This window comes from Typha latifolia, chromosome 5 (genome assembly GCF_019914945.1).
Source record: "Typha latifolia isolate L0001 chromosome 5, TyphaL0001v2, whole genome shotgun sequence".
Lineage (NCBI taxonomy): Eukaryota > Viridiplantae > Streptophyta > Magnoliopsida > Poales > Typhaceae > Typha > Typha latifolia.
This window is the reverse complement of record NC_133090.1, coordinates 15,299,861-15,312,441: the sequence shown is the minus strand read 5'-3', so window position 1 is coordinate 15,312,441 and position 12,581 is coordinate 15,299,861. Positions and strand designations below refer to the sequence as shown.

General features: G+C 36.4%; 1 protein-coding gene and 1 pseudogene across 3 annotated transcripts; both read left to right on the top strand.

Annotated features, from left to right (window-relative positions):
- The first annotated feature begins 4,875 nt into the window (after positions 1–4,875).
- On the top strand, positions 4,876–7,911 carry LOC140788378 (nuclear transcription factor Y subunit B-4-like). 3 transcript variants are annotated; one of them, XR_012109016.1, is made up of 6 exons: positions 4,986–5,141; positions 5,218–5,469; positions 5,569–5,698; positions 5,778–5,846; positions 5,947–6,024; positions 7,376–7,911. XR_012109016.1 is itself a non-coding variant. In XM_073137611.1 (6 exons), exons 2-6 carry the CDS (start codon positions 5,243–5,245, stop codon positions 7,379–7,381), a joined length of 474 nt encoding a protein of 157 aa, XP_072993712.1. In that variant the 5' UTR covers positions 4,986–5,141; positions 5,218–5,242; the 3' UTR covers positions 7,382–7,911. The 3 variants fall into 3 exon arrangements, 2 of the variants coding, with proteins under 2 accessions (XP_072993713.1, XP_072993712.1); XM_073137611.1 differs by having other exon boundaries at positions 5,814–5,846; XM_073137612.1 differs by lacking the exon at positions 5,778–5,846 and having other exon boundaries at positions 4,876–5,141.
- Positions 7,912–9,231: 1,320 nt separating this feature from the next.
- LOC140789192 (uncharacterized) lies at positions 9,232–10,241 on the top strand (annotated as a pseudogene).
- The last annotated feature ends 2,340 nt before the right edge of the window (positions 10,242–12,581 follow it).

Below are 12,581 nucleotides of genomic sequence, written 5' to 3'. Positions count from 1 at the left end.
TTCTTCGTCCAATGCATCATGACATTCACGGGCACCGACTTTACCTGAGAGAATGGGATTCTCTCTGCCGATATCTACGGCGCTGAGCCAAAAAGGACCCTCCTTATTGGATGATGCCCGGCCCAACTGTCACATTTTATTTGCGCCTGCTAATTTATAAATAATAATAATAATAATATAATTTTAAAAATTATATCATCTATTTTATCTATTTTCTTATTTAAATCCTTATTTTAATGGTGCGAATATTTTAGTAATTTAATCGATATCAGTTAGTCAAAATAAGATCAAAAACAAATACAAAATCATCAAAGACAAAATATAAATTATAAAATATAAAATGTAATTTATAAAATACCATAACAATAATAATACTCTAATTATGAGACTATATGACATTTTTTTTAGATTTTTTAATAATTTATACAGTTCGATGACTAACAAATTAAGCTTGCAAATATAAAGGAGAGTGAAATAAAAGGAAGAGATTGTGAATTTCTGCATATTGACATTCTAACTAACAAATCTGGATTGCTTTAAGCATATGCAATTAAACATCATACCACTGTTAGCTAGCACTAGTAGTAAAAAAAATAAGTGGTCACGCGATAAAGATAAATAGTGGTTATGATATTGTTTGCTGGTCGTTAGTTATGGCTTCACCTATCATAAAGGACATAATTTGTCAATTAAGTACATATAATATTTGACTTTAGGGTTATAATTTTTGACAAATATTTTAAACGGATTTAAATTTAATATAATTGTGTATAGATTATAAACGAATAAATAAGTCGTATTTGTATTTATTATCTTAGAGCATTTAACTTAGTTTAAAATTTTATTCCGCTTAATAGATTGTTCGTGCTCATATTTATATTACCAAATCCATTGCCCCTTGTAATTTACTCGCTTTATATTTTCAACCAAACACGCGGATGCCTACTAGAAAATATATACGTTACGCATGGTTGATAAGAGAACGAGAGATTATTTGGGTGATATAAAATAAGGACATTTTCTTTTATGTTAATATCTTTTTAAGCTTTGTATTTATATGTACATCTTTAAAATTTTATAGTTCTCAAGTGGGCTTTAACTTGTTCACAAATGTAAGTCAAAAGGTGTATGCCCTTAGTATTGCACTTATATAATTAAAATTTATTTTTAAATATATTTATAATATATTCAGATGTCAATTTTAGAGGGGTATACATAAAAACGAATTCTAAACAATAATTTCCATTTTATTTATACGGATGCATTCGATCCAACAATAATTAGATTTAAATTGTGAAAAGTAATCAAGATTAGCGGGAAGAACGACGGCATAAACTCTCCTCAAATTATGGCTTAAAAGATGCGAGTGTGCAGAGCGACCCACGCAGTACGCCTCGCACGCCTCTCGAGTTCGTGACGCGTCGCACGTGATAGGACCCACAAAAAAAAATTATATATATATATATATATATTAAAAAAGCAATAAATAAAAGCAAATTTGTCTGTAGCTATAGATCCAATGCCACTTAACTGCCGTGTCGGTTATTTAACCCCTCAAACGGCCATAACGGTCAAAACTTCGTTCTAGTGGTGAATAGAATATTTTCCCCCCGTTTAAAAACATAAAACATATATTAATAACTGTCACAACTTAAAAAGAGAAAAACTAATTTTAACATTAGTGACACGCTGGGCCATCGGAACTCCGACGTAGACTAGGGTTAAAATATAATGGCAAGCTTTGAACTGTGACAATATTAAGATCAAGTCGATGACTCTTTCATCAAGCAGAATAGAAAAGTTGGATCTAGATCTCTCTTTCCTGAGTGTTGTTCATATTACTGAATCTCAGAAGTAATGTTAACTGTAAGAGAATATAATCTTTCTATATTTTATATTTTTAGGTTGAGATATTTTAATATGTCTAAGAAATAGATTTAATTTTAAATTGTGGAGTTTTATATTTTGAAGCAAAGAGCATATAGAATTTGAGACTTATGATTTCTAACTCTTAATACTATAGTAACTCACGACTGTTCTAAAAGCATAAGTTGTTAAAGAGCAATAATTTTTTTTATATTTTATATTTTAATAAGAAAAATAAGTTAGGCATGAGTCGAGTTACTATTAAGGATGACTTTTAAATACTCATCGTTATTTTACGCTACCGAAACATTTTAAACATATTTTTTCTGATGTACTTTATATATATATATTTTATTATAATTTTGTCAGTCTTTCGCTATTGTAGAAAAACTAACAATGCAGCGAATTAATTAGCTAGTGTGAAAAGAGAACAGTGTTTATCTTTGATTTGGATTGAGTATTACTTTACTTGGGTGTAAAGTAATAATATACATAAAGGATTGAAGAAAGGTTCTTTCCAAGTAAACCTAAAAACTCAAACAGTCAAAATTCTACCCATAATACGGTGTTGTGTAGTTCTCATCCACTTATTGCAGTTGTACAAACAATAAACGTTACCAACGTATCGTTTGGTTCACGTACAAATTAACGAAAGCAACTCCTCCATTATTTTCAGAAATTACTCTAACATCACCTTCTTTTTAAAAACTTGAAAATAAACTATAGCACTTCTAAAAAATTATTTATTCATATATTTTTATCGCCCGGCGGCACGAGGTATACAATAGTAGGTGGCGCATCAAGGGTACAGTTTTTTTTTATTTCTTTTTTTCCCTTTACCAACTCTTATATATATATATATATATATATTTCGTGTATTGAAAATTTGGTTACGAAAAAAAAGACGTCATATGTTTCATATCTCCGTGATTTGCGGCATAAGCACGCCGTTGTTAGCTCCACTAATCTTTTTAAATTCCCCGGTGCGAGATTCTACTGTTCGAAAGGATTTGCTGCGGGGCCGCTTGGATCCATTGCCACCTTATCCTAGCCCGTACTCGTAGCCACGTCACGACCTCGTGGATCCACACAGACAGGGTCCCGCGTGGCGGGCTAATATTCGCGTCGCATAGAGACCGTGGACTCCTCCAGACTGCACCTAATCCCGACAGCCCGAAACGTGTATCACCCACGTGGCCGGCAGCTACGACCGTTTGGTAGTTATAGCGAGGATAATATATCAAATGTCAAATCTACCCCCCTCCGATATAAATAATTTAAAAAAAACTGCCTTGGTGATCTTTTGACCCTACGATTAAGGGGAAGAATTAAATCCCCAACTACCAACAAGAGGCATTTCAACAGGAAAATTAGGTGAGTGGATAACATATCTAAATCAGAGATTAAGACGTTATACTTAGAGCCGAGAGCACTTCGATCGCAGGATCGACACGGATGAAGCAGATCTGGACCGTTGGACAATGATACTGATACATTAGAGTAAATCTTAAGTTAAGAGTGCTGTCCATGAATAAGACTTCCACACTTAAAAAAATAGAAAAAAAAAAATGTATGGAATTAGTCGAATAATGACCATTCTGTAAAACTTATCAATAAGAGACGTTATATTATATATATTGTTTGGTTCTAGCCACGTTTGATGTAACGTGTCGACGTAGCTAGAGGGGGACTTTTTAGATGACGTGGTTTTAGAAAAATTGCGGTTAATAAATCAAATAACAGGACATGCTAGTCTAATCGTCATTGTTAATTTGTACGTAACGGTGGAGGTTAGGCCAGCGAAGGTCTTAAGATGGGGACACCGGCCACGTGGCATCGGAGTCGTATATAAAAACCAAAGGTATTGATTTCGTAGTAGGACGATTTGGTCCGGTAATAGTCTTCGGTCGCTGTCGTGCCACGTCGATGACACGTCTAGAATCCGAGCGATTCGTCGGGGATGAGTAAGCCAAGGACGCGACCAGCTTACGTCTAACCTATCGCCACGTGCGCTGACTTATTACGCAATCGGACGAGTTAGGGAGAATAGAAGTGGGTGGGGGAGAGAAACGGAATAAGAAATCTGGATAAGAAAAACAAATGGACGGTTTCGTTGCTGTTGGTGGGTTCGACAAGTGGACAACTTTATCGGGCACTTCGCTAGCTTGCCTTTGTTAGCCCGGCCATGCAGTGGACATACGTGGCTTTTAGTTATCCTGCACATGAATAAGGAGCTGGATTATTCGGTACCCTATTCGGGAGGGGAGACGTTAGACGTATGAATTAATTAGGGTAATTAAGAGGGTGATGGTGATGGGTGTCATGGCATGTGATCGCATGGAAGTGTAAGTGTGGTCTAATTGGTCACGTTGCCCGACATCACACGTGGCTCTGCGTAGGGTGACATTTGTCATTAATTATGGGTGCAGGAATATATAAGTCCTCCACTCTCTCCTCTGGTGGAATGTAGTAATAACTTTTTATATAAGGATTTACCATAAGATATTATCACACACATATATATTACTGGACAGAGGTCGAAGGCTTGGAAATATTTGGCCCAATATCTATACATGGTTGGGCTTCTCTAGCTAGGATGGGCCTAGCAAGCAAAAGGTCCAAATTGTTATCTTTGGGCCAAAAGTATTAAAAGTTTTTTTTTTTTTAAAAAGAAATTAAACATTAGTTGTCCATCTTCATTATAAATTTTATAAAATAATAACTCAAGAAATTTGAATATCCTCCATGTGCGCAGCACGTGGTGCCTAACTAGTTTATGATTTTACTCACGCGCTTGTGGTGCACTACCGATCACGCTTATTTGGTTACCAGAAAGTTAAGCCAAAAAAAAAAAATCATTATACTTAAAGAAAATAGTTTCTTTACCTACTAAAAAGTAGTTTTATTTTTATTTTTCTAATAAAGGTGAGTCATTTTATTAAACTATACTTTTAGCGAGCAATCAAATAAACATTTATTACGGATTGGAACTCTGTACTATCGCCAAATGTCCTAAAACATTTGTTAATTTTTATTAGTAATTATTTCTCTACGGTTAACAGCCTCGAAAGAAAAAAAAAAAAAAAAAAATCCAACCGCTCGGAAGCATTCTTACTACTGTACCTACTACCTACCAGTCGCCGCGGTGAGGTCTCCTACTTCTGATGAACGACTCCTAATAGAAGTCGAGCCCAAATCAACGGTCCGGAGACGTCGGAGAAGAAGACGCCTTCGACTTCGCCGCCTCCATCTCCATCTCCATCTCCATCTCTGAGGTAACATACTTTGCATTTTCCAACCGGGAATTTTCAGAAACTCTAATTTTCTTCTCTCGACTTGGAATGGAGCTAGGGTTAGGGCTTCTTGAGGCTTATACATGGCGGAATCGGGTGCTCCGGGATCTCCGGAGAGCGGCAACTCCGGCGACCACGGGGGCGCGTCGGCCGGCGGCGGCGGGGCGAGGGAGCAGGACCGGTTCCTCCCGATTGCTAACATAGGGCGGATCATGAGGAAGGCGATACCGGAGAATGGAAAGATTGCGAAGGACGCGAAGGAGTCGGTGCAGGAGTGCGTCTCCGAGTTCATCAGCTTCATCACAAGCGAGTTGGGGCCGATAGATCGTAGATCCTTCTTTTTAGTCCATCATTTGTTCACTTCTCCCTGTTTCCGTGGTGATTTCTAGGCTTTTTTTTTCCGGTGCAGGGCAAGCGATAAGTGTCAGAGAGAGAAGAGGAAGACGATTAATGGCGATGATTTGCTCTGGGCGATGGGAACATTAGGGTTCGAAGATTACGTAGAGCCACTCAAGCTCTACTTGCAGCTCTATAGAGAGGTAGTTTATTTATTTTCTCTCCTTTTTCGGGTAAAGTTCACCTTTTTTTTTTAATAATAGAGTTCACTTATATATGTAGTTGTTTACTTTTTCTTTTTAATGTGAATCTCAATGGATTATGGCATTCATGCTGTTGCTGCAGATGGAGGTAATATTTTTGGTCATCAAACTTATATGTTTATCTTTTCCAAGTGCTGTCTTCGGTGCATTTGAGTGATTTTGCTTTCATTCTTCATGCAATCTTATAGGGAGATAGCAAGGGCTCACGAACTTCTGATCAATCAGGAAAGCGAGAAGGTGTTGTTAATGGGGATCCGGGGGCCTCGGTAGGTTCTTCATTTCCTCATTAAATCAAAGTTTGATCAGTAACGACTAGTGCTATTGTTTCATTTTTTTGAATAATGCAGTATCTTAACTACGCCTCTTCAAAAATTTTCTATCCTCTCCTTTTCTTATATCTGCTTAGAATACTAATGGCTGTATGCTATCTTCATATTCGATGGCTACCCTTCTGCATCAGTGGATATTACACTCTGAAAACAATAAATATTTTTTCCGTTAAGTTATCCTGCGATTTGGTCAAGTTGTTTACAGACAGTAGGATGATAGGGAAAGTTAGGTTTCCCTTTTCAACATAGAGAAAATATTGTTAGAGACTTCCCAGGATATTGGGGTTCCCTCTACCTTACTCAAGCACTTAATGCTTTGACGTGCTACAAAATCTCTTGGTTTATTGAGACAGCCATCACTGACAGGCAGATGGACGGAGGACCAGCATCATGACATCTGTATTTTCCCCATTATAGTTGTTATATTTTTTGCTTCTTTTGCTGGATCTCATTTAATTTGTTGTCTTGGTATTACAATTGTTTCTGGTTATACTTAGCTCATTGGCTATACTATGATTTTTTTTGTTAAAGCTGTGTTCCTGCTTGGAACAAGCAATGGTTGATGAAGTTGCCCTGTGTAGTAGCTCTTTTTGTTGGCCAAATGAGAGTCCTTTTCCATCCTTATAGAAGCAAGAATATTTGTTAGCGTACTCATGTTTTCTAATTGAAAGGTGTGGACTTTGGTAATAGAAGGAATATAAGAATATGATGACTTCTCTAGGGACCTAAATTTGCTAGAGTTCTTTTGCAGAACCCTTGTGCTTGGCTTGGATCATGGGATTAATAAGTGACAAGCTCACTTCTTGAGCCCATACATGGCATACCTAGGTCAATGAGTATAATCAATATAAGAACACGAATGGGAAAAGAGAGATGAAGCCATCGAACTTTTTATGTCTGCATTAGTGGATCTTCTTTATTTATTTTTTATATTCCACTAGAGCCTAGAAGGCTATGGCTGAATTTGTGCTAGATACCTGGTGAGAATGGAGGAAATTAAGAAGTGGAAACTAATCTAGTATCCTCCCCTTTTCAAATAAACATGAATTATACACTAGTACCAGGAAGCTCCTCTTTTAGCAACAAAGCGGTTCCTTACTATTTTTGTTACTGCTTGGATTAGCTTTCTGCCTGTATATTTTTAATCCTAATACTATATAACATGATGATCTTGTGAACTCTAATTTCATACAGCATTTGATTTTATTCAAGCTGTTCCTTTTCCCCTTTTTTGAGAGATATGCAATTTTAGCTAATAAAAGTTTGTATTTATTTACTTGTTTTGCAGTATTAGCTCTGATTTGCTGCATGCAGGAGGAAAAATAACTTCATAATTCTGTCGGAATGTTTAATCTAGCCAATCAAGTCTTCCTTCTGCTTATTATTCTTCCCCTTTTACTCTTTTGATGTATTTTACCTTGTCATTCCAATGGGAGATATCCAGTGACTGCTGTAACTGTTCATCCTGGCGTTAACTGCAATAGGTGTGACCATCTAAGCTTTCAAGGTACTGTGGACTACCTTTTGAGATCAAGATATGAGACTTTAGCATTGACTTCTTCGGCAGGCTTGATAGTCTGTCAGTGCAATTCGATTCCTAGCATAGTATGTAGATCAGGTATTATTGAGAGATGGATTGTTAAACTTAATGAGAATCTGCTGGGTAGAAATCCTGGTCTTATGTGTGCTGAGTGAAGCTTTTATGTTGTGCTGTAGCTTGCTCAAACTATAAAGTTATTTTCACAACTGTCTATTGTTACATTATGGATCTCTATTAGATATCCAGTTATTGAATAATATTACAAACTGTCTATTATTACAGCACGGATCTATATCAATTCTGGCAGCAAAGGTAACCAGGATATGCTGATGAAACTTATGCACCTTATTCTTCACAAACTTATGCATCCTGCACCTCATCTATCTAGGATACCCTTTCCTTTCCATCATTTCTTCATATACTTTTCCTTTTCGGAAAATTTTCATATAATATTCTTCACTCTTCTGGGGGAAATTGCAAGAATTTAGTCAGCTGCCGAATCTCCAGTAGCCGAAGTTACCTTTCTATCTTTAACCCGTTATTGGTTGGAATTATTCATCTGTTTCCTACCTAACTTCTTCTATTCGATACGATTTGTTAATTCGTGCATGATGCATGGGTTGTACTGGATAATGATAATTAAAGGGAAAATATATCCTAATTTTGGATCTTTTATATTCTTATACTTCTGTTTGATAGTAATCTTTCTTTCAATCTATGTAGTGTTTCTGAAAGATGTGTCTTGCCCTCTCACTCTTGAAAACTTTTTATTGACTAGTCTCTTTTGACATTGCTACTTTTGACAACTTCTGGAATCTAATAGAGGTGATTCAATATATTTTTTTTCTTCTCTATAGACATTTCTTTCTATCACTGTTATTGTAATTCAATAACTCTTCTTGTGGGCTGTCCTTTGAGTTACTCAGACGTTTTCTTCTTCACGGTTGAGTAGTAAAAGATGCCACGCAATTAGGATAAGCAAATTTAGAAATTGTCAAGCATTTATTCTAAAGCTGGAGTGTGCTTGAATCTTCTTGCCCTTGATTACCTATGAAAGCTCACAATTAGAAGGAAAATGGTTAATTACACCTAGACTCTTAAATTATTATCTATTTTCACACGTTACATTTTGTGACACTTTGACCTTTCTCAACAAATCTGATGTCTCTCATCTTTCTTTTGTAGTGCTAATTCAACTTACTCTTTTATCTCTCTTTTTTACCCCCCCCCTCAAATTAAGGTAAAATAACCCTAGATTGCTAATATTATAATTTTATAGCAAAAATAATAGTCAAACAAACAAGTAATAGGAGAGATACTTCACTTATTTCTCAGATTTTATACAATTAAAAATAGATAAAAGAGTCTATATGAAAATGAGCAATAGTCAAACCAGCCAAAATCTTTGACCAACAAGGTATCGGCCGATGTTCCTTCCCTGGCCAATCGTTTGACTATTCTTGGTCACGTCTATTACTAAACCATCTACTTAACTTACCTTAATACAACTGCCACGTACGGTGTTTATATATGGCTAGCTCGAAGGACTCGATCACATTTGTGATCACATTAGAGGCGAGGTCGATATCAACTCCATACGATCGATGTCCGGCGAACAACAGCCGCCGGTGACGGTTAAGATCATCGAGACGAGGTTCGTCGAAACGGATGCCACGAGCTTCAAATCCATCGTCCAGAAGCTCACCGGGAAGACTGCAACGATTGAGAGCACAAGTGGGTTAACTGATCAGAAGACACAAGCGAGTGGGAAATCATCTATGGATGGAGTAATTAGAGAAGAGAGGGATAGAAAGGTTCCAACCATTGCTGAGTTGAATGAGTTGCTACGAGAGTAACCAATAAGTTTATATTCGTTTTCTCTCTAGATCTTCTGAGTGATTAAATTGCATTCTTTTGTTAGTGCAACCTTATAATATCGTAGATATATGTACAAGAATATTCCGCGTTAGATGGTTGAGTTCTAATTCGACAAATAATATATCTGCATGAAATGCAGAGAGGGAGAGAGACACTTTTCCCTCTCTACCATCCATCATAAACTCTCGGTTCCTTAAACCACAACTAATCCAAACCTTAATTACCTTATAGACTAGCCATGGCCGAGAAGGAACAAGCATCGTAAGCAAAGGCCACGACGATGGCATAAAGTTCGACCTCGCCCTCGTCGAAGAGTTCGGCCTCCTGCCGCTCGCCGACGTGATCGAAGTCGGCTTCGCGAGGGTCACCGGATTTATGTGGATCCTCAAGATTCCAGAGGAAGAAGGTGGAGCGCAACTTTAAGATGGCAAGTAAGTTAGTGAGCTATGATACCGAGATCAATGGATACTTGGACAACAAGTGCATTAAGATGCTTAAGGGCGTGAAGGCTAAGGAGCTGCTTCTTTGGCCGCCGGTCAAAGAGATCGCCGTCGACGACTCGGAGAAGATTCGATTCAAGAGTCTTGCTGGGTTTACTAAGACTTTTCCGGTTGAGGCCTTTGCTTAAATTAGGTGGATAACGTCGCACTTTGGTTATTTATTTAAAACCTATGATATATATATGGGCACAAAACTTTGGGCCTCAGTAGATTGTTATCATTACTTAGAATTTATACTTGGGCCGAGTTGGGCCTACATTTGTAACTTCTAAGCCACTGAAGCCCTTAAAGGATTTTTACATATTTGCCACTAAAACTTTCAAAATATTGCAACTTCCACCGAAAATCATCATGTTACTATAGTACAACGATAAAAACATTCTTTATGAGAGGTACAAGTATATTTTACATCTTATTCTTTTTTGTTAGTTAACCTTAATAATAATCTGGTTGGAATATTCATTTAAATTTAACCATGATGATAATTCTCAAAGAATTAAAAAAATAGTGACAATTATAAGATTTTAAAGAATACAACGGCACATGACTCAACAGTGCGGTTAGCTTGGATGAACAGCTTGACAACGCAGTAGCTTGGAGTAGGTCTCGATGGCATTTGATTCAGAATAATTGTTTGACGACGCATATAGCTTGAAGCCTAGATTAGGTAGTTAAAAGTTCGGTGAAGCTTAAGTGCTTTTGTATTTAGAGAGACTTAACTCTTTGTTTAGCTCATATCTAATTTTCGGACTCATGAATGATAAAAAATAGAATACGGCAGCACTAATAATATTTTCAGATTTTCAGTGTAAGAAAACTTAGGAGACAGCACCCATAATTAATTTCCACTACTGTTACCAACTTGGACCAAAACAAGTTGCTAGGGCCTATATAACTAAACAAATGCCCTATAATTTTGGACACTACCCTAATTGCTCTAATGTTGGACAACCACAATTTGTCTTGAAAGGGCCATGTCTCCCTCCAATCCATGGCCCTTAAACCAATCTTAAGCTAATTAATTTGCCGGCCTACCTTACCTAATAATCTTTTGGGCCCCAAAAGGAAGAGTTAGGATGGGACTGTTTGCTTGACCTAGTAATAATCATTTCTTTCTTTTATGGATCCCATTGCCGATTTGTACACTAATGTAGACCTTAGCTAGGGTTTCATGCTACCTTCCTTTGAAATTAGGGTACCTTAGTAGGACAAAGAGGAACAGATTGTGGAAGAGATATAGGAAGATTTGGCTGCTTGGAAGGTAATCCAAGCACATATATGGAAGTTCTTCTCTAGAACATTATATTAGACTACCCCTATATGTAGGGTTGGTATATTTTAGAGGATATGGCCAGTTTGGAGCTCTCTAAAACCATTATTTATTTTTCTTAATTAATGTCAAAGCTAATTGTATGCCTTTAGATAAAATCACTACAGAGAAAGACTAGTTTTTATTGATCTTTTGAAAAATGGGCTACAATAAGTCTAAACTATATATATACATTACTTTCCATCGTTCATGCGCACAGACTGAGACTCAATTAGACTATGGTAATTGACTATTGTTGATTAATAAAAGGGCATCATATTACAAAATATTCTTCTTAAGATAAATTATATTTTTAACTTTATGTGATTAGGCCTTAGTTCACTTCATCCTCTATAATTTTATTTATGTTAGTGTACTTCCTTATAATTTATATTCATACTGAAATCATTATATTTTTCATATTTAATTAATCTATATGTCAAATTTGAAGATACTTGCTAAAGATAAAGTGGTCAATAATTGATAAATTTTTTAACGTATTTAAAGTAATACTGATCAGATTACGGATGAAAAAAATAAATCTAATAAATATTATTTTTGATGCATTGTAAAGCTCATCTAATTAACTATAATTTTATCTCTAAGAAGTATCTTAAAATTCGACCAGTAGACTAATCAAATGTTACAAAAAGATAGTATTTTCAATTAAACTATAATTATAAAGGATCAAAGTAATATAAAATAAAATTATAGGAAATGAAATAAATTTAGACCTAACTAAGTCGGCGTAGTAAAATGTAGTTTCCCTATCTTGTTAATAAACTTTAGCTACCATAAACCTCATAGTGGATAAACATTATTAAGGTCTTGTTAATGAGATGAAAAGGTGAGCAAATACTTTGAGAGACAGTTGGCAAGTAGGAAAAATGGATGATCCACCCCTCCCTTCCATAATGGTGCACCAAAGGGGGAGAGGGTGGGGTCACGGGTTGGATGCCACTCCCACTACTACTCCTCAAAACTTTTCTACTTCCATTAAATTCCATGCATCCAAAGCTTCAAATCCTCTCCCTCTCTCTCTCTGAAATCGATCTCAAAGAGGAAGAAGACTTCATGGGTCTCATATCATTTTGGAGGTGGTGGGGTCTCCAATGGTCACGGGTTGGATCCCTGCCGACATAACTAGGACACAAGTAGAGTGGTGGAGGAATTAAAATGAGAGAAGAAATAATAAAAAGAGAAGGCTCTTCTCCTCTCCTGACTAAAAAGAAACAAATCTTGGGGCTCTTTCTTCTACTATGACTTT

What these genes read in the sequence shown, in the direction of transcription:
- LOC140788378 (XM_073137611.1), top strand. Translation starts at nt 5,243, where the DNA reads ATGGCGGAATCGGGTGCTCCGGGATCTCCGGAGAGCGGCAACTCCGGC. An exon ending in ATCAGCTTCATCACAAGCGA is followed by an intron (nt 5,470 to 5,568) that starts GTTGGGGCCGAT and finishes TTTCCGGTGCAG; the next exon opens with GGCAAGCGATAAGTGTCAGA. An exon ending in ACTTGCAGCTCTATAGAGAG is followed by an intron (nt 5,699 to 5,813) that starts GTAGTTTATTTA and finishes GAATCTCAATGG; the next exon opens with ATTATGGCATTCATGCTGTT.